At 36.5% G+C, this 23301-nt stretch overlaps 1 protein-coding gene across 1 annotated transcript; it reads right to left on the reverse strand.

Moving 5' to 3' along the window:
• Positions 1–233: 233 nt before the first annotated feature.
• Positions 234–22444, reverse strand: LOC129261422 (uncharacterized). Its single transcript, XM_054899488.2, has 7 exons — positions 20476–22444; positions 11015–11210; positions 9087–9307; positions 6642–6794; positions 5639–5802; positions 4941–5221; positions 234–4529 (listed from the first exon to the last, which is right to left on the reverse strand). The coding sequence occupies exons 1-7, from the start codon at positions 20599–20601 to the stop codon at positions 4078–4080; spliced, it is 1593 nt and encodes a 530-aa protein (XP_054755463.2). The 5' UTR covers positions 20602–22444; the 3' UTR covers positions 234–4077.
• Positions 22445–23301: the final 857 nt, after the last annotated feature.

The raw sequence follows: 23301 nt of genomic DNA on the forward strand, positions 1-23301 counted from the left end.
GCACAAAAAGGGTAAAGGTTGTGCTTACTAAGTGTTGAAATTTCAATTTGGGTGGCAAAATTGTTACAAAATGCTTGAATGTATCCGTTTTATTATTGACTAAAGTGCAAGGGAAATGTATGAGAAATGTTTCGCAGGGTAAGTTTGATTTCGCCCTTTCCCTTTGACACAGCGTGAAAACGAGCATTTCTGCGCAAACAGATTTCGGCGAGCTTTACAAAAATGGACAGTGCTCACTCAGGTGTATCATTCTGTCAAAACTTTTACTTTCATTGGATAGATGAGACCCAAACCCAAGATTATATGTGAAAAAAATACCCACATGTTGTATATTTTTAATTCCCAGGGCTTTTTCAAAGTGTAAACTTTTTTTGATACGCACTGTATATCTAGGGTGATGTCACATGTGAACAACTTTTCTGTATATTTCATATAAACCATGTAAACTGCCTCTTTTATCTCATCTATCAGTAGATCATGTATTCTTTCTATAGGAGGGCATGTAATGCAGATTTTCAAAAATATTACGGTCAAGTCCACCCCAGAAAAATGTTGATTTGAATAAATAGAAAAAAATCAAACTAGCATAACACGGACAATTTTATCAAAATCGGATGTAAAATAAGAAAGTTATGGTATTTTTTAAAGTTTCGCTATTTTTCACAAAACAGTGATATGCACAACTCAGTGACATGCAAATGACAGAGTCGATGATGTCCATCACTCACAATTTCTTTTGTTTTTTATTGTTTGAATTATACAATATTTCATTTTTTTTAGATTTGACAATGAGGAGAAACTTGACTGAACCATATAGGATTAAAACAATGCTAATTTCACATGTTCAGGGAGGAATTAATCATTGTTTCACTTGACAATGAGGAGAAAATTAGAATATTTCATATATCATATAGTGAAATACAAAAGAAATAGTGAGTGGATGACGTCATCAGTCTCCTCATTTGCATACCCACCAGGATGTGCATATAACTGTTTTGTGAAATTAGGCGAAACTTTAAAATGTCATAACTTTCTTATTTTAGATCCGATTTTGATAAAATTTTCAGTGTTGTGCTTGTTGGATTTTTCTCTTTTAATTCAAACCAACTTTTTGTTTGGGTGGACTTGTCCTTTAAGAAAGAGCAAAATTTCTCGGGGTATTTTATAGTCCATCAATGGAAAAGTTGTTTACATGTGACATCACAAATATTTGTTCCATTGCTAATGGGAGGATCTCCATATAGCATTAGTAATCGCAATATTCAAATGCTCATAACTTTCTTATTATTTGTCCGATTTTCCTCAAACTTGCTTTGATCTTATTCTTTAATTTTTCTGTTTTTACAAAAGCCAACTTGTTCCAAAGGATTCATTCCCCTAACTTAAGGACGTTCCACAGTTATGTTTGTGCGCATTATGATCTGCGCATATTTAACACTCCGTGCGCTGACGTCACAATGGATGAACAGGTGATTAATTAGCTGTGGGTATGAGCTGATTTTTCTCATCATCTGCATCCTAACTGCACATCCGATGCGTTATTTTATGAAGCTAAAAAAATGGAATTATTCCATGGACCATTTAAAAAAATATCTCTACAATTTCAAAATACTTTACTCTGCAGTACTGCCAAGAATCACGAATATGACCCCGAGTTTGAATAAATGGTAGAGTGGTTTTGATTTTTCTTCACATAGATACAAAGCATTTGGCGCATTTTTGGTGTTTTAAAAAGCACGTTTGCACATATAAAAATGCTAATAGTTTGAAAACAAGCACATGAACCCCTATTTTTTAATGTTTGTACCTCTTAAGTATAGATCCCTCTACAACTTTGCAAATTTAGGTGAAAATGACATGGATTTTGAATAAAGTGCAGCATTTATTGTACTTTTGTAGTCTGTTATTGAAATTTCACATTTTTGAGATTGGGTTTTTGTTATCTTTTACGCCATTTTTAAGAACTGACTGTGCTGTTAGACTTAAAGTTGCAAAAAAATAGCACAATAATTAGATTCTCTATTCTAACGATACAATTATTAACTCTCTTGCGAAATTTGAAGACTTTTTCATGTATTTTGACTGAGTAATAGAGGTTTAAACTCATTGTAGTATTCTTGCGAGGTCTAAAAATGCCAAATTCTTTTGAATGCGCAATTCTTAAGAACATCAATTTGGGTGAACTTTGAAGCTCTATAGCAAAAAATTAAGCACATGGACCTATGTTAATTTTTGCATATTTCGAATATTAAGGTTCTAAAGTATCTAAGTGCAAAGTTTGGTGAAAATGACATGGATTTCACTTTAACTGTGGAACGTCCTTAAGAGGCAGTAAAATTCATGATTCAAACTCAAAATATTTTTTTTTTAACTAGTGTAGTCATGCATGGTTGGAGTAAAAAAAAAATGCAAATCTTTAGATCGGGCAAGAATCCGCTGGGCTCTATAGATTATTACAACGACCGTTCATAATCGTAATTATAAAGAAATTTAAGATAGAAAGCATACTAGCATGATAAAGTACTATTGTGCAAGCACAGCCCCTTGGTTTTCGTAATTCGCATAGTGCATCATGCAGAGTCTGAAGTAGTGAGACTATAGATTCACTATATGTACTGTGGCTTGCTCTTGACACAGAGTCTTTGGCGTCTAGTCTTCACTCTAGACCTGTTATTGCTCAAAGTGTCAAATATAAGCCTGTGCTTGTCATTTTTCACGTTAAAATACATAATTCAAATTCCAACATATCTTGAACAAAAAATAAAGAAAAAAACAAACAAACAAAAAACGGAATATCGCCTTCCCTCTCCCCGAAATCGTCAAATTCACCTTTTCAAAGTACATCAGATCCTTAAATTTGAATGAATTCATATTCCAAATACAACAAAGTAACAAGTCTGTAATCAACAAACCTGTTTCGCTCCCTACTTCTATAAGTACATGGACATAATTATCAGTGACGTACAGATTTGGGAAGGGGGGCATTAAAAAAAAATCACGAAAAAAAAAACAGAGAAAAGGAAAACAAGGACAGAGAGAAGGGTGAAATATCTACTTATATCTTCGGAATATTTCTATTGTCAAAATCTATCACAAAATTTGATTTTTTGTTTTAAAAATATCGAAAAATTTGCGCAATGCGCCATATCTAGCCCCCTCAAAATTTTGGCTCATTGAGCCACTGATTATTATGTGCGATATTATACAAAACTTATTCTGTTTGCCCCGATGAAACAAAAAGAATCATGCGTATATCCTTGTTACAATGAATTATTCTCGAAATAATATTCAAACAATATCAGAAGTATTATATGAATGAACAAACGTATATAATGAATGGATGAATAAAAGAAAGAATGAAAGAAAAAAAAGAAGAATGAAAAAAGAAAAAAGAAAAAAAAAGAAAGAAAGAGTTAATTCATTGATCGATTAATAATATTAATGGGGTGAATGCCCGGGGGTAATGAATGACCAGGCGAATGAAAAAAAAAGAACGAGTTAATAAATGTATTTATCGCCACCCAATAAAATCAACAGTAAATGTATTTTTAAAGGGGTTAAGAAATAGCATAAATGTCAACGGGGGATAAAATATTACTTTATTCAATATCATTCAATGTTGATCAATAATGATCAACAGTAGTCTGGGGCTGTGTGTCACTTACAACGAATATGTAGTTATGCGAAATTACATTAAAAACGAAAACCAACAAAAAATAATTGCAGTATTACAACAATCATGCAGCAGCCTATATTAAAGGTATCATACAAATTAACAGTCTAGTTTCCACGTCTCACAAAAATAAACAATACTATGAAATATAATAACTATGCAGCAATGTTCATTGAATGGATTTACAAAGATGCCTGCATTTAGTTCCTCAAGAATACCATTCGTTTTGCTTGTTTTCGCGTCCACTCTCGTAAAAGTCACCTTTTCGAACATTCTCGAAATGTCAATGTCTGCAACAGCTCACAAATAGTTTTCAAATTACCATGAACTTCATAATGTGATTTGGAGGTCCAGCTTTTAGCATAAATCGGTTCTTGGCCGCAGAGTGATTTTCAGGTCCTACTTTAATCATCATCATCCATTGGTACCGACCCACTTCCAACTTCTCCTAGTTCGGTTACGACCTCATCCTCATCATCCTCTAAACCAACGCGTCCAAGAAACCGCCCTCGACGATGTGCATACGAGTCCTGACGCGTCGTCGTCGTCGTCGCCGACGTCGCCGTCTCGGTTGTGTCATTAACCGATGTCGTGTCCTCGGGATCCTGTCCGATGCGAATTCCTCGCCTGGATGATTCCTCAAAGACAGTACTTCCTCTGGAGGCACTTGTATGGTTGTATGATCTTGATCCAATTGTCCTTGTTTCATGCTGCACCTGATGTTGGTATTGACGTCCACCGGCGTATCTTTGTTCTGGAGCAACTGGAACTCGAACCAAAGGGTCGTATGGGTCGGGGTCCTCTGTCAAAATTTCGTCAGTGGACGAAGACGATGATGAACCTCTTTCAGTTGTGCCTGATAAAGAGAGAGAGAGAGAGAGCAAGAACGATTATGAATCGTTTCGACCTATTCAATAAAGATTATACACCATGTAATTCGCCATAGGCCTTCTCAATAAGCAGTGGCGAATTGGGTGGAAAATTTTAAGGGGATAGAACTTGAGGTATGTGAGAAATTTTCTAAATAATTACGAAAGCGAATCTAGCGATCAAAATAAGATTTCTTAAAGATTTTAAATGTATAATCTATTTACCCTTTTCTCTTTTACTTCTTCCTTTTTTTTTCTTGGTCGTGAAACCTTTTTTTCGAGGGGCAACTTTCCGTAATCCCCTATCTGTGCGTCAATGTTAATGAAATATGGTTTATCCCATTAATGCTCCCAATCTCCACAAAATGTATAAAGTATATAAACCCTCATATTAATACCTTCATCTTCTTCTTCGTCATTATCGTCGCCTTCTTCTAGAATTAGAGGTGTGACGATGGTTGTTGTTTCGGCAGACGTGAGAGGCGGCGTCATTCCTGAAGCATATTCGTTGGTTGGTTCTTCGTTGGTCTGGGTCTCGACGGGTACGGGAACCTCGTTGTTGATCTTGTACATCCGAGCCCAGACGGTAGGTGGCGCTCTTTCTTCACACCTGCAACTAGCGATTGAGAAACCCCAGTGTCGTCTGCATTTCGGTTTCTCGCAGCCATGCCCAACACAGCTATTGAGTGATTAAACGATATGTTTGTGTTAAAACGATTACAATTTTCAGTAAACATAACCATCTTTCAATATTGCTTGTACTCAAACCAAGCTATCATTAGAGAGAAAAATAAAACACTACACTGACAATTAATGAAATGATAATAAGATTGGTAATTAGAAGGTCATGGGTTCGAATCCAGGCCTCTCTTGATGATTTAAGAAAGACATGTCCTTTCATAAAATGTAAGTTAATTAGTGTATTAGTCAGAGTGTCAGACAGTAAGTTATTGTCATGATTGTGGTCATCAACACCTGCTGGCAGTCAAAGAAAAAACTATTACTTAAATACAGAAGGAAAGAGAAATCATTATCGTTCGCGGGACACCCCCCCCCCCCCCCGGTGATAGTCATTACAAGAAATGTCATTACTCACAGGCAATCAGCCGCAGGTAACGCTCTTTTCCCTCGCATGACTTTAAGACATTGCTTGTCTCCAGGTCGACAGTCGCATTGACAAGTGTCTGGATCCTGGATGTAAGGGCCCGGACAATCCTTGAGACACTTGCACCCACAGGTAGCCACACTAAAGCCTTGGTTCTACAAAGAAAATAATTAATAGCATGTAAATGTAATCAAGAGGAGCCTAGAATAGGGGGTGGGGAGGAGGGGATAGGTGAGATGAAAGGAAAGATATAAAAGAGATAGAGACAGAGGGGGGGGGGGGGGTGGAGGGGAAGGGGCGGTAAGGGGGAGTCACGATTCAGATACTCATCTCTATTAATATAGAATTAAATGTATTCACGCTGTGTTACAACATGAAAATACAACACAAAATATATAGTTTTTAAACCCATAGTTGTTAGAAAATATAAATAATAACAATAATCATAATAATGATAATAATAATAATGATGATAATATTAATAATAATAATAGTAATCATAATAATAATATGAAATAAATAAATAGATAGATAAATAAATAAATAGATAAATAAATAAATAAAATAAATAAATAAATAAAAAATAAATAAATGAATAAATAAATGCATAAATAAATGAATAAATGAATAACTAAATAAATAAATAAATAAATAAATAAATAGACCGGAATAGCATTTTCTTTGATACCTTCTCCTGTATCACGGAATATATCAAACAGGTGCATCATGAACGGTGATCTCCCGATATAGATGATGACGTGGGGAGAACAGGGAAGGAAGAGAAGAAGAGGAAGTTGCAGAGGAAGACGGAAAGAAGAAGGAGGAGGGGGAGAAGAAAAAGAAAAAGAAGGAGAAGAAGAAGAAGAAGAGGAAGAAGAAGACGAAGAAGAAGAAGAAGAAGAAGAAGGAGAAAGAAAGAAGGCAAACGAGAACGGAGGTAGGGGTGGAGGAGAGGAAGAAGACGATGAAAACCTCAATTATGTCGGCTACTTACCGATGGGCAAGTGACGTGTGAGCATGGGAGTTCCCCTTCAGGCCGGTTTTTACAAGCACAGGCCGTGTCTTCATAGAGGGTATAATTCAGAAATTGACTTTCGGTAGTAACTTGTAATCCTTCATCAAAACCATTTTCTGCTATCATTACAAACTGTAGAAAGAAAACAAAAACTTAGCAACCTGACAGACAAAGGAGTGTAACTACATATAGGTCAAGTCTACTCAACAAAAAGTTATTTTTTTTTATTATTATTTTGCAAGTTATTTTATTTCGTGGTGTATACAAGTACATCGTATAAACAGTTCGTATATGTTGGCACCGAATCGGTTCGGTGTACTCGCCAACGGTCCATCTATCGGACATGGTGGCTCAGTGGTAGAGCGTCCGCCTCATGAACTCGTGGTCGTGGGTTCGACCACCGGCAGAGTCATACCCAAATAATTTAAAATGGGACCTTCTGCCTCCGTGCCAGGCGCTCGACGTTTAAAAATAGAGAAGGGTATTAATAACATTGGGACCACTGGGAGACCAGTTCGTGAACAGCTGAAGTGGCTGCCTTAGGGAAAAGGTAAATAAGAATTATCATTCTCATTATTACAAAAGGAAGTGCTTAATATGAGCAAATTGCTCAAATTTTTCTTCCAAAATAAATCACAGAGTCAGGTTTCCGTGCTTCCCGTGCATGGGAAAGGAAATTTTGTTTAAAGATTGCATCATCCCTTTCACATTTTGAGTTCCTTGTTCTTCGTAATCGAGTTATATAATCTAAGAAATATCCAAATTAGAGCAGGTTAATTTCAGAGAAATTTCGAAATTTCGTGGGAAGGAATATCATATGTTCTCTGTTTTGCGAGTGTACTGGCTAAATCCTTTACTCTCAAATCTGATCTGAGCAAGGAAGGCATTTTATACAACCTCTGTTTTAAATTTTCATTAAAAATATTTAGCTTCCACGCTTCGGGCGGAAAGGGGAATAAATTCCTTAATCTTATCCCATATTTAAAGGGGAATCCAACCCAAATAAAAACTTGTTTTTATAAGAAAGAGAAAAATCAGACGAGTTGATAGGTGAAAGTTTGAACAATATTGGACAAATAACAAGAAAGTTATGAATTTTTAAAAGTTGTAAATATTGGTAATCACTATACCCATGGAGACTTCAAATTGGCCGCATATGGGATGTCATAGTGATGTAAGGCAAGGACTACTTTTCTATGTACTCCAATACATATTATGGCTAAAATGTCATTTTTCCCAACAGTTTTATTTCAAATTATATTTTTCTTTCATGAGGACATAAAACAATATTCTACCTGGGTTATATTTAGATTACTGCCCCAGGGGAATGGGTACTTAGGAGAAAACCACACATCCCTGATAATAAAGTACATGGCCTATGGGAAAGTTGTCCTTGCCCCTTGTCATAATTTACTTACCCAGTTGCCAATTTGAAATCTACATACTATTAGTGATCTCAATTTTAAAGCAGCCATAACTTTTTTATTGCTTGTCCGATTTCTGTCAAACTTTCACAATTCTGTTTAATTTATTTTTCTCCTTCCCAACACAACATTTTATGGCCAAGGCTGGATTCCCCTTTAAGGTGCTCATAAATTCTTTCAAAAACATTTTTTTCAAATTTCAGCACTCCAATTAAATTCGGGTCATAGAGACACAATAGACGTCTTCTTTTCATTTGAATTTGATGAGACATCGAAAACTTCGCGCTTCGCGCGAGAGGGGGTGAGGACTTCCCCTCCCTGCACCCTCGCCTCTAGGGAGCGCGCTTCGAGCGCTTTATAAAGCCTATCTCACACTTTGCGATTCGTTGCGATCCGAATTTCGAAGAAATTGTTAAAACATTTGATATGGACATTCCAACTAATAAAATCTTCCGGATCAGACTTCAGAATAGTGGTAGGACTACTGAAATCGAAATTCAGTCCAGTTCGAGCCTCCCTGAATGAATAAAAACAAATTCAATTCCAAATCGTAATGACGTCATCATCGGCTGCGACTTGAGGCCGATTTGGACCACAGGGCTTGCCGCAAAGTAAAAATATGATTTCAGTATTCCTAACATCATGCCAAACTTTAAATAAAATAATTTTGCTTCTTGGAACTTTTATATATAATGCAAAATGTGATTTCTTTAAAAATCGCGTCACATCGGATCGCATAGTGTAGTCGGGCTTTAGTATTGGCACGCTTCGCATGCACTTACCGCCCCTCCAAAAATAAATCCTGGCTACGCGGTGGGGGGGGGGGTCTCTTTTAAAGGTAATTTTTGTTATGTTCGGATAGTTCCGTAAGCTCCTTTCACAAGAATTGGTGGTGCGGCTTCTTACAACCATTGCGATTGTGTGCAACATGATTATGATCATACTAGTAAACGATTCCACGAATAATTTTTGTGAAAGCTCCTGCAGAACACGTTCTTACCGGCTTTGTTACGTTGGTTCTCGTCCCGGGAACGCTTGCGCACTCCTGTAAATCGCTGGTACAGCACCCGCTACCTCCACAACGTCTCACCCAGGTACAGCTCGGGTAGATGTACGTCCCTATTCCGCGAGATATTCCAAGTTCTTCAAACATGTCCAACATCTGAGGCTGAGGCTCGAAACAACCTACCGAATCACCGTGCCTTATCCAAGCTTCCATGGCTAGTAGGAAAAAAAATAATGACAAGCAAAAACACGATGTTTTGTAATCATACAGTCTCAGATTAGTTTTAATCAACCCCAAAGTTGGTTAAAATATGAAACACTATCTGTCGGTTTAAAAAAATCCCAATTCATCTTGCATGCGATTTCTTTTAATCAACCGATGGTATAGGTTCATTATTAGAAAAAAAACTTCAGATCATATTATTATACATGAATTATGATCATCCATGATAACAAAGTCAAAGTAGGCCGACAGCAGTTTTAAAAGCATTTTTAAAGATCAAGTCCACCCCAGGAAAATGCTGACTTAAATAAATAGAGAAAAATCAAACTAGCATAGTGCTGAAAATTTCATCAAAATCGGATGTAAAATAAGAAAGTTATGACATTTTAAAATTTCGCTTATTTTTCACAAAACAGTGATATGCACAACTAAGTGAGTGAGTCATCACTCACTATTTCTTCTGTTTGTTATTGTTTGAATTATACAATATTGCCCTTTTTTATAGACTTGACAATAAGGACCAACTTGACTAAACCATATATTATTACAAAATGCTAATTCCACATGTTCAGGGAGGAATTAATGGTTGTATATCACTTGACAATGATGAGAAAATTATAATATTTTATATTTCATATAATAAAATACAAAAGAAATAGTGATTGGATGACGTCATAGTCTCCTCATTTGCATACCAGCCAGGATGTGCATATAACTGTTTTGTGAAATTAAGCGAAACTTTAAAATGTCATAACTTTCTTATTTTACATCTAATTTTGTTGAAATTTTCAGTGTTATGCATGTTGGATTTTTCTCCTTTTATTCAAATCAACTTTTTGTTGGGGTGGACTTGTCCGTTAAGTTTCAGAGCTGACGAAAAATGGCAGACAAAAACATGTCCTTTGTCCATAATCAAGGAGCAAAATGCTGTTTTGTTTCACTAATTTTCGACAAAGACTTATTCGTTGTACTTTTTGTAATTTGACAGCCATTTCATTTTGAAAAAGTTTTTTACTCTACTCTGTTCATGAACTGAGCGAAAACTGCAATTGTCTTTTGCCAGGATAGCGGACAGGCAGTACTGGCAAAAAGGTGCTTGCGCATGCTCTGTGGTTTGCAGCGGTAACTCCTGAACACAAATAAGACTATGATAAGGCCTACGTCGCATTCTACTGATGAGCATGCAAATCGAAAAGTTCCTATTTTGATACTATCACTCAGACTAGTCTTTCTTGAAACAAACGGTAAGTGATTTTCACTGACTAATTTGCTCTCAGCCAATCATATTTGCAAGGATTTCGGTAGCTTATTACGGACTATCTATTCCATGAAATGCTCCCCTGATTCGACCCCCTCGGCCCTCGACAGAATTCTGAAGTAAGGTGTAACTTAGACCATGGTTTAACTCTTTGCTAAAATTATGGGAAGCCAAAAGTGTCAATAATTTAATTAAGTTGTATGTTTCTTATGTTTACTGTGTTCTTTCCTGATTCATCGATGGTGAAGACAATCATCTATTTATACTTCCTAGACAATTATGAACATGATGAATGATTTGAGAGCCAAATGAGCTGAAACTGGTATCTCTACTGTTAGTGATTTATGTAACAATTGGCTATCCAAACTTAATTAAATCACAACTTTAAACCTGAGTTTAAGTTAAACCCGACTTCAGAATACGGGCCCCTCCCTATAATTACCTTGATTGCTGATTTCTTCATTAAAATGGATAGCAACGCCTTGCGCGAAGAACCTTCCTTTCTTCTTCTTCTGAACCGTCTTGTTGACCATGGAAACGAACGTCGGCTCGATCTCGTTGTTGGCCACGAAGATGCGGAGGAAGTCCCGGCTCGATTCAATTGTCGTTAGTTTCCGCGCGACCTGCATCCGGTACTCCTGACAAAAAAAGAGAAAGATAATTTCAAAAAAGAAGGAAAACAATAAAAACAGGGACAGGCCTGTCTGGAGGTAAATTTGAAATGTTATTACACTGTTGCATTCTGGGTAAAGAAACGGGGACGGTTCTCTACGGTCGACGGTCCAGGTGGGTGTTTCATAAAGCTCTTCGTAAGTTAAGAGCGAATTTAAGAACGACTGGTGATCCTTTCTTGTGGTAAATGATAGATTCATTGGCGATGGTTTAGCGCGTAAGAAAGGATCACCAATCGTTCTTAAAGTCGCTCTTAACTTACAAACAGCTTTATGAAACGCCCCCCTGTGAACCTCATCTTACACAGAGTTATAATTAAAACCATCATTTGATTGTGGCAAATTAATAGATTTAAATCAAACTCAAATTACGATAGATCTGAATTTCATGTATTTTAACCACATTTTTATCCAGTTCAATCGTGATTTGAGCTTGATTTGAATCGATTGTATCTCTTAAGTGAGACGGGTCCAGAAAATACAATAAAAGTACAATAGAACCATAAAAACAGAGAATACAATAAAAACATCCTTAAACAAGTGAGACGGGTTCAGGAATATGCTACTCAATGTGGCTATACGTAACCTTTTGCCTTCAAAGCCATTTTTTCTGCTTGTCAATTTTTTCCTCGAGAAATGTGCCCCCCCCCCCTTTAAAAAAACTCTGCATCCGCCCCTGGTGTTGACTGTGGGAAATTTGGCATTATTAATTTGGTTCATGAAACGAAATATTTGTATCGTGTTTCAAGCCATTTTTTTTTTCTTATAGGTTTTTATTATTTGTTACTGATTCTTTTTCATTGTCATTATCGTCATTACTACTACTATCATCATCAAAGTTTTTTCTGGGGGGGGGGGTCGGGTGTGGTATAGGGGGCGGTAGCAAACGATAATGACATCAACTCTGCTTGAAAGTCACATGAATGTCAGCCTCACTTGATGCCAATAAAAAAAAATCAACAATTCGTTTCCAAAGCGGCGTCGAAAATGACCTTTATATATAATCAAAGTTGTAATAGATCCATCTTATTTAAACATCATTGCTGTGGATATAGGAAGTTTGATTGTAAACAGATCATCATTCCTTCCGAAACATCGCAATCGACATTGATAATGCTTCCCAGGCATGAATTTCCCTTTTATGAATATGAATTTATCAAAGATGACTTTATTCCCCCCTCTCTCCTTCTCTTTTATGCTACAAAAATTTTGAATATGCACCTTCATTAAAGGGTTTATGCACAAATTTGATTATTTGGGCTTCTCAGTTCAAATTATTCTAAATGCACAGGACAACACCGATAGATATGAATATTTAAGCATTTAAGATGTTAGCAAGATTTTCGGGTGTAAAGTTCTGTAACCCATAACGAAAACCATTTTCATTTAGGGTGCAAAATTACACCCCGCAAGGTGCTGCCATCGTGTCATTTAGGGTGCAAACTTGAACTCCTAAAGCCTATCTTTAGCTTTTGTAATAATGATAATACAAAAATCTCCAAAGTGCATGTTAGTATTCCATAATTATTACTAGAACATATTAATGCATGGAATAGGCTTTGAACTCCAAGAAAGTAGCTTTCCAAGTCACTGGCGGATCTAGGGGGGGGGGGGGGGCAAAGCCGGCCCGTGCCCCCCTTTGAGAGGCACAATTAAAATTCGTAATGTAAAAATGCCGTTTAAAAAGAAGTGTACCGTCCCCCCCCCCCCCCTTTGAAAGTAAAAAACTTTTTTTTTTGCTTTTTAAGTTTTTTCGTTGACGAAATGTCCTTTTTTCGGTTGAAAACCTTCTTTTTTTTTTTTTTTGCTTGTCAAATTATTCCTCGGGAAAATGTGCTCCCCCTTTGGAAAATCCTGGATCTGCCCCTGTTCTAAGTGCTCAAACACCAATTTTGATTAAAAATAAAAATGCCGAGAGAGGGCGCTAAATCCTAAAGGGCCGAAAATGGCCATTTCAAATTCTATGAGCAAAAATTACATTCAATGACTATTAGCTTTTGTGACATTGCAATGCTCGATGATGCTCGATTATAGTTCTCATTTCTGATCCTTTAACCAAACATTAAGACAGGCTTTATGTACCTACACACTAAGAAATTTTCGAACACTAAATGGAACACTTGTACTAACCTTTTGGGGTGTATTCTTGTACCCTAAGTGTAAGAAGGTGCAAAAATGCACATATTTAAAAACATTTTTGCACCAATAAACGCTCGTTTGCACCCTTAAAGATGCATCTTTTTCACCTTTTAAGGTTCATAATACTTGACGTTTCAAATTTCAAAATTACACCTTTTTGGCTTTGTTACATGGTTCAACTTTGCACCTATAACGGTGCTTAATATAGCTATACTACACCAAATGTGCACAAAAGAGAACATTGCACATTGTATGGTCTTGTACCAACCCTAGAGTTCAAATTTGAGCCCCTATTTCTTAATGTGTATCAAAATAATAATAGTAATTTCCAGCAAATATCCTTTGCGTGTCAAAATAGTACGCAATTTCTAAAACGACTCCCTCAAAACTTCTGTCATATTATGAATAATGGTCAAAGACACACCCCCTATGTAATTCGACCATGATAAAATATGTGAATTCACAACGACCAATAATGAGAGCGATATGCCTACCGCGTACTATACATGTATATCATTCAATCAAGAAAGATAAAAACCCATTATAATTATGGTATCACTGAACGACTATTACTAAAAACTGCTACATAGTTTTTTTTTTCGCGTGCACATTCTGAGCTGGCATAATGCATAATTATTTAGCAAAGATAAAGCATTATCAGACAAACACATCACTGACAAATTCATCCAAATCTGACAGGAAATTACAAAGTTATGACATTTTAAAAGTTTGTATTATTTCGGTGGAACAGGGTATATAATATTATATAGTATCGCTATTGTGCCATGTATGTGTTAACGAATACGCGATACATGCATGCACTTACTATTTCGAATTTTATAAATGATATCAATTCACATTATGTCCACTAAAACTGAAAAAAAAATCACTACAAGGGTAACATATTACTTGTATAAAAATATGAAATAATTGTGATTTCATGTACCGCACCTATTGCAGATCCATGACGGCAGGTATTGCTAAACTTTAAAATTCAATGTCATCAGACCTTGATGAAATGTTCAGCGATTTGCTCGATGAATTTTACTCTAGTAATTAACGATACTCCTTTAGCCTATTATAAAATAAGGGAATTTTGCATAATACAAGTAACTAACTGTTACTCCTAAGAGACAAATATCTTAAAGAACTGTGCAAATTCTAACATTCAAAAGTCAATATCTAGAATACTTATGAGGACTACATCAGAATAGATTTGAATATGTATATGCAGAAAAGTTAAACAAACTATGTATTCATTTCTGGTAAAAATACACATTGCCGTAAACATGGTAAAGTTACAACCTTGAAGTTTTGAAAAAAGCCCTCGTTTCGATCACCCGGGTGGGGGGGGGGGTGGGCAAGCAGGATTATTTCTCAAGTTATATTCTAATAAGAAATGCTTCGCTGCATTAAGCGATGTTCATCTATAAATTGTCCTTCGGTGGTTTGGGTGGTCGTGGTGTACAAAAAGGCTTTCTAAGAACAGAGACAATATTGAAATATGACTATTTGGGAGGCGTATCGGTACATTCGATATGCCTCCCAAAATATATAGTCATATTCAATCGAATACTATTACCGACCGCTTGATTTGAAAATCAACTTATGTGATTTCCAGGCCTTAATCGGTAGTCTATCAACTCATCAAAGAATTTTTCTTTTATTTCTAGTGTCCGCTTGTCCCTTACTCCAATTTTAATTATACTTTTTTTACTGTTACATTGTTATTCACTTAAAAAAAATAATACTTCTGGACAGACTTGCTATTTAATTTCTAATAAGTGTATTTTTACATTTCTATTGCTTTGTTTCTTACCAGCAAAACGCTGTCCTGCCAAGTTCCTACGGGAGTTACCATTAACAGAAACAGAAACAAATTTATACATTTAGTAGCCACACCTAAAACATTATCAACCCAATTTACTTTATTTCAATTTCAATCTACGTTATTTATTTGTATAATGTTTAATAAACATAATACATTATATATGATTCATTAGCTCTATGTATTTTGTGTAGGAAATTTCTAAGTTATCTCGTGCGAACAAAGTGAATCGTCATATGCATCAAGGACGACAAGAGTAAAAATTGGAGTCTCTCCGACTCCGAATATTGAGCTAAACTCTCATCGACACATTTTTTTTCTACACTCTAAAAATATGGGGTAAAAGTGTTCCATGAGGGTAATTATGTGTCCAACCAACATTGGTCATTTCTTTTGGGCATTTTTATTCATCCAGTGTGATGAAAATTTTGCCCATTATGTAAGTAATTGCTGCTTATTTTTAACCTTACTGGACAATATGCTTCCCGCATTGGGTAAAATACTGCCCCAAATTGGTTAGACACATAATTACCCTCGTGCTGGTCAAAATTTTACCCCAATTTTTTTACAGTGTATTGCAGCAATGTCCATCTTGACACACAAAATCCAACCTCCAATTTTCCTTCCTCTCGCGTTCTATCTTTCTCTTTCTCTCTCTCTCTCTCTTTCCGTAATAATGAACATAATTCTGAAATCAATTCGATGTCACACATGCACTTTTGTAAATGTTCCATATAATTTCCTTCCCGTTGTTCTCATATTCCTACAAAAAAAGAAGAAAATAATAAATCACTTCCGATATTGGAGAGGGATGTAGAAAATTTATAAAAATGAATGTGTTTTCATTCATAGACATCTGGTGTATATTTCAAATCATTCGTCTAATAATTTATCGGTTAGAGTGCGACTGCGACATGAAGGTTCTCTTTTGTCTTTTTTTATTCGCATTATCGAGTAATACATGCAGACATCATTTAAGAAAAATTTGATGTGAATATATACCGTCGCGGAGAATATCAATATTTTCACTAATGTATCCGCTTTCGTTTCGATTGTTAATATTGTGTAATCATTGATGTTAATCACGATAAGACATAAAGATATCAATTCATATTTGACCCAAAACACTTTGGCATAAATCCTCAAGTTTCTGTAAAACTATATACTTGGACAGTCCAACTAACGACTGCAATTAATTTCTATACTATAAAAAAAACACCAGCAGGCTTATATCACCACCTCAGGTTCTCAACCAATCAAATCTGGTCAGGACCCTTACCCATAATGCACCATTCTGAGCAGTATAGTCTTGTAATAAATAGGCCCACCTGACTAATTCATGCCTCAATACAACAATAATCATGGTAACTATCTTATCAAGTCGCAAAACGTGTTTTTTTTTCCTGTCAAAATATGAAGGTTTCTCTATACAGATGAAATTATACATACTCGGTATAATGTTATAGTTAAATCTCAAAGGGTATATGTTAAGACTAGCTCCCTATAACACACATTCATCGAGAGACCACAAGCAGTGCTGGTCTGTTCGCCCCACCCCCTTTGAAAATTCACATAATGAAAAGCATCTTCATTAAATAAAACATTTACTGGGTCAAAAAATATGAAAATGAATATTTAATTTCCAACATAAATGGGGCACGACTTGACCATGAGAAAATCAATATTCGTTAACTCGACAATTCCAGCAATACCAAAAAAGCTGGTTAAAATTGTTCCAACGATGGTGCACGGTGACCATGGTAGAGAGGTGGTTTCACAATCTGGTGATCCGGGCTAGATTCCAAGTCGGTGAACCCTCTGGCAAGGCAATAATCATCGTTACCGGGTCCATCAGAGGTGACCTTTATCTCTAAATACAAAAGAGCTTATCTAGTCCCTAATCTTACTCCTCTTGGAGTAATGTTATAGGGACCAATCCCTTTGAAGTGAAAAGTTAATCAGTATAGAGTGCATGATAAAGCTCCTTCTTGAGTGAAATGTGCAACCTTTTTTAAAGACACCTTCACGCCAAAAAAAAAGAGTTAAAATCTCTAAAAAGAATGCAGATCTAACTCCAAAAGGACTGGTCCCTCGTTTCAATCCGAGAGGGGTACATTCTGGAGAAAATTAATCTTTTGCATTTATAATGTATTAAGCTGTCGGTCCTCGTGAAACTTACTTAAACCGGAAGTTCACCCTGTAAAGGGTTGTTGTAAAAATTAATTTAAAAAAATTTGGTGAAGGTTTGAGTAAGGAAAATCCATCAACGATTAAGAAAGATATTAGAATTTAAAGTTTTGGATTTGTGACGTCATAAACGAGCAGCTGCCCCATATGTTATGTAATATAAAATGCATAAATTTCAATTGTTAATGGTTCGTGATGACTTATTCTTATTTTCTTTTAAGGAACGGGTGTGAAATAATTTGCCTATTGATATACTGAAGGTACAGTAAAAAAAAAGTTTTCAATTTTCCGAGAAAATGACATTTCATTGATTTCTTTTTACCGAACGATATGTAGGAAAGGTTCTCGCATATTACATCACAAATCAAATAAATAAAATTCTAATAACTTTTTATACTTAGATGGATTTTCTCAAACCTTCGGCAATATTTTTTTTAAAGATATTTTTACAATATTAACTTTTTGCCAGGGTGAACTTCCCCTTTAAAAGAATTCATGCTTTCTCATCAATCAGGAAAAATTAAATCATTGTCACCCATCCACCCAAAACACATCAACAGCAAACCGTCTATTCATCCAATTCAACCACATTCTATTCCAATTAGCCATGAACTATTAGCCATTACTCCATGCTATCTTTTTTGTTTGTTTTCATCTCGCCATAGGTTAACCATCAGTCCTGTTTGATTTGTATATACTCTGATCTATATCCTTTCAACTTAATACGGGAACTTCCGTAGTTATAGCACGCAATTACCTCTTCCGTCAATTTTTTTTAAAGGCAAATCCCTCCAATGTGATATTGACCCATGTCGTTCATGCAATAAAAGCATATCTTATTACTCGCACATTAATGCGATATGTTATTTCTTACTGCTACCTGAAATAATTGTGTGATAGGCCTTACTTATAGAGTAAAGATTTGATATTTTATCAAATTACAATTTCATCGAAATCGGATGAGAAAAAAAGATGTAATCACAGCACCAGAAATCAGAGATAGAAGTTAATTTGTTTTCCTTTCCTCGCTCGCTTCACTCTGTCTCAACATTTAAAAGAGTTCTTTTTTTATATAGTGTCGTATACGGAGAACCCCTTCTGCTGGCCAAAATACCAAAGGACAATATACCACCAGCCCCTCAAACCCCCGCTGGCCCCTTCGGACTACAACCGAGACCCCAAGGTAACAGTCCCTTAGGCATGTTAGGAGAATCACCTTCTATCAATCTTGGACAAGAACCCAAGGGCAAGTCCTTTGGCAAGTGCAAGCAACATCCTAGGCTTACTTTCCTCAGGGAAAATACCCCGGACAACTACTACTTAATGATAACAATAATGCTAACAAAATTTAATAATACTAATGATAATTGTAACTTAAGTTAGCTGAGGTGTGATAATTAATCGTGGAGGGGTTGACAGGGGCTGTACAGACGTGTTCAGGGGTATTTTTTCATAGAGGGTTTAGGGTTTTAGGATTTTAGGATTTTTCAGGGAGTTGAAATACTATGAAAACCAGAAATATTAGGCCTAGTTCTTTGGGTCAAAGTTCGATCCCTGTATTATTCTCAACATGAGGGAAGACGCGCAAAATTTGTGTTGATTTGTTCTTTTGAAATTCATCTACATCCATTTTGTAAATTTCAACTGTTTAAGTATTACTTCAGAATATGAAATTCATGTTTGGAATCCATAATAAATAAAAATCCTCGCAATATATTTCATGTCAATTAGTTTTTAGTTATGAAGGAGAACGTTACGATGATTGTTTGTTATTGATTAAATCAATTGATTTTATAGATACCATTATATCCCCACATAAGATAACACCTAATACCTGTTCTCAATATAGAATATGCAATCCTTTATAATCTCGCTCGGGGAAACCCCCTTTCGAAGTAACCTTTTTTCAGTCTGGACCGATTGGTTTAAAGGGCAAGATTACTCTGACATCAAAATTTTTGTTTTAGATAAAAACAGAAAAACTGAGAAGTGTTTAAGGTTTGACAAACATTAATTAAATAACAACAGAGCTATGGAATTTGAAAGTTTGTGTATTTCATTTAAATGTGTTTTCTTGGTGACGTCACATGAGAACTGCTACCCAATATGCCATGCCATATAATGAATTCTATAAATCCAATTTTTGTTATGGTTTTTGATGACTAAAATCTGTTTCTTATTGAAGAATGTAAGAAACAATGTTTTTGATAACGAATTGAATCATTTTTTTAAGGATGAATTGAATCTTTTTCAAATTTCTGAGCAATGAACATTTCATAGAATATAATCACATGGCAACCGGTAGCTCCCAACATGTGACGTCACCAAATTGACATAATTAAAATAAAATCCGTAAGTCTGTCATTCTTTGATGGAATTTTGCCAATTATCATGATTATTCTTCAATATGGTTTTCTTATTTTCCTGCTCTTATTAAAACACACATGGCATCAAGATGAACTTCCCCTTTAAGAGAATGGGAAAAACATGTGCATAGCACAATCCGATCGTGAGGTACATGATGGCCCATGAAGTTCATCGACTTATACGTATTAATTCGAAAGCAGTAACATGTGGATCTTCCTTTGACTTAAATTGACCCAGGCCCGAGCTACATGAAGCCATCATTTGTTTTCGTAAAAGTTGAATGAATCATACGACCATATGGTTTCTTACAATAGGGGTATAGTGTTGTGACAAAAAAGAGTTGAAAAAAATATTGGCGTAATATAACATTATAATAATGATCCGTTATCACCGATAACGTGCAGTCGGTACGATTATAGTTTAACAGACCTCAATAAATTCGGCGGTCATAATGACCCGTATTCTGAACACTCAAATCATTTTTAATTGAGTGATAATAATAACTAAAATATTTTTTTACCAGTAAAATATGATGAAATAACACATTCATCATGAGAAATATACAATGTAAACAATATTTCAACACTTTTGGCTTCCCATAATTTAAGCACAGAGTTAGACCGTGGCCTAATTAGTAAGATTTGGCTTTGGAATACAGATCTATGACTCTGTATGGCGTACAACATAACGACGTTGCGATGGTAGACTTACCTGAAGCAAGGTTTCTTCCACTCGGGTCAAAGTCCTTTTGCTGTTGAACACAGCTCCTACACACCACAAGCGGTATAACAGGATCACAATGAAAGTAACAGAATACGTTATGGCGAAGCAAGCCATGTTGGTTACAGCTTCTGCACCAATCGAACAACTCCACAGCCCCAAAACGAAAACGAGAGCAGTAACTGGAAGATGAAAAGAACTAAGAAAATATCCTTTTTAAGGATGAAACTCTCCTTTGTAAGCAGTACAATACATTAAGCATCTTTGCAAAGAGGTAGTGGTGTTGAAGGTGCGCGTTAACTCAAGACAATGGGAGCAGACCCGAGTGTCGTCGAATGAAAGATGAGGAGTCTTTTCAAGCAGCTATAAACGGAGATGAAATACTCATCCTCCTCCACCATTAGTATAATATTCTTTCGTATGTCCAAACTCCAAGGTACGCGCTATATTCCAACCTCTTAAGATGATTATCTCCACGATTACATCCAAGATGAAACAATGTTTCAAAGTCGTGCTGTCATCCTCAAGTGATGGGAATATTTCTTGTCAATGAGCAATGAAAACAGAGATAAGACTGTAAGATGGCACCCTCCTTGGTTCTGTCTCCTACCCCTGTACGGGGGTGATAAACTTTGGCCCGGACTCGGCAGGAACGGACCAGACCTTATCAGTAGGACACTGGCGTCAAGGCTACAAATGTGAAATTATATCAATATCTGTCTGCATATTAAATCAACGAATTGAGCTCGCATTCCACCCTCGGCAAGCGATCGTCCTAGTTTAGTTCACTTCAAAAAGAAACTTTCCCATGCCGAATGGATGCGATGCAATATCTTTGTTGTTGCGGGCACTTCAGATGGAGTTTGAGTGATGGTCGAGCGTAAAAAAGATGAGCCGATTGATGATAATACGGCTTCTTGGTGTGAGTGATGATCATAGATATTGACGTTTGGTTAAGCCTCCACCTACGCAGGACGGGGTAGAAACTGGCTACGTTAACAATCATAGAGCCAGCGCATGACGATGTTGTGTCAATGCATGCAAGAAGATCGAATTCTTGCTTGCAAAAGTCGACAATATTGCTTTGTAGAAAAGGCAAAAGCATTCCGATAAGAAAAGGTGATGCGAACAAAGAAATAGTTGAGGTTTTAAATCCACGTTTTCAAATCTGAAGATTGAATTGCCGAACGGTTAACAATACAAGTATACTACCGAACTGGCGAGGTTTCTTCTGATCCAATCGACCGTATCAATTCATACATTACTCACTGTTAAATAATGATGATACTTAGCCATATGAGATCATTGTAAACATATTTATAAAAGTAGGAAAAACGAAGAAAACGAGGTATCTTCCTCGGCAAATTGCGCGGGAGAGTTCTGATCGGTGCTTCTTTCAAACTCTTCCTCTCATCAAGTTGACGGATCGATCACAATCTGTCACTGCAGTACATGACTCCAACATTCATTCGTCGACAGCTTCAACTATTTTGGGAATTTCGGGGTTGTCGGAAATTATAAACCCTGTTTGCTATCTCTTTTTCGCAGTAACAACAAACACTGCTGCTTCCAGACTGCTTCCCAGTATTTGCGCCATGTTTGGCACCATCACAATAGACAAAAAAAAAATCCTTTACATTCTCTTCTATTCGTTGACTGAACTTGTGTTGTGAGTTGAGCGAGCCCGATCCGGCTTGGTTCAACTGCTGCAAGTCAGGAAAGCGACTGTTTTTTTTTGTATGATTCCAGGGGAATATCTTTTTTTTTCTTTTTTTTTTGCTCGAGTCATCAGCTGGTAGGAACCCATTCAAGATCAGCAGGTCAATCAATTTGATTAGCTGATTTTATACGGTGTCAGCCGACCTTCTTCCCTAATTCATCGACCTTCCGGGTATTCCGTTTCCCGTCAAGTTCAAGTTCGACAGGCCCTCAACAACGTGGCCTTTGTACTCTTCCGAAAGGGAGAAAAAGGCGAAGAAAAGGTTCAGGGGGAAGGAGGGGGAAGGGGGGGGGGCAGGGGATAATCGAGCCCCAGAGGGAGCAACCTAAGCGATACGTACCCTTCTTCAGTGCAGCCCAAAAATGCAATCGTAAAAAATGGGGACAGTTTTTAACATTAGTTTTGTACTCTTGGAGAAAGAAAAGACAAAGAATTGCAGAGGGTGGGGGGAGGCCATAGGCGTACTCAAGTGCCAGCCCCTGTTTTTTTTTTGGGGGGGTGTACCTTAGGCCCTACCCCTAGCGAGCGCAAAAAGCAAATGTACAAATAAATGGGAACATTTTTTAACATGACCTTTGTTCGCTTGGAACGAGAGAAAAGGCAAAGAAAAAGTTACGGAGGAGAGGGGGGATGGGCGTAATCGAGGACCGGAGGTGTACCCTAGGCGACACTTCCAGCGAGCGTATAAGGGCAAACGTAAAAAAAGGGAACGACATTTTTGTTGTTTAAATTTATGCTGATATATGACTGATGAAGTCATTGGTGCCACTACAAAATTGTAAGGGGCGAATTCTTAGTGAAACCCCCATGGATGCAGTGTCGGATTTCGTGAGGGGTGTATTGGGGTGCTTGGTGTGATAATTTGGGGGAGGGAACGGTGCTGCAGATTATTAGCAAGTTGGCGTCCAATCGGGGGAAAGTTATTAAATTTGGCAGGAATTGGATCATCCACATTGAATGTAATGCAGTATTTGACAATCTCTTACAATTTGAATTCTTATGATAAAGGGATGTTGGAATACAGATGGGAGAAACATGGAGAAGGGGAGGGAAAATTTGAACGAAAATGATTAGTGAAATATAAATCTGTCAATATT

The sequence above is a fragment of the Lytechinus pictus genome, chromosome 5 (assembly GCF_037042905.1).
Source record: "Lytechinus pictus isolate F3 Inbred chromosome 5, Lp3.0, whole genome shotgun sequence".
Lineage (NCBI taxonomy): Eukaryota > Metazoa > Echinodermata > Echinoidea > Temnopleuroida > Toxopneustidae > Lytechinus > Lytechinus pictus.

Coding starts and splice junctions, on each gene's coding strand:
- LOC129261422 (XM_054899488.2), bottom strand. CDS start 20,601: ATGGCTTGCTTCGCCATAACGTATTCTGTTACTTTCATTGTGATCCTG. Junction 11,211..20,475: donor TGGAAGAAACCTTGCTTCAG/GTAAGTCTACCA, acceptor TTTTTTTGTCAG/GAGTACCGGATGCAGGTCGC. Junction 9,308..11,014: donor TGAAGAAATCAGCAATCAAG/GTAATTATAGGG, acceptor TTTTCCTACTAG/CCATGGAAGCTTGGATAAGG.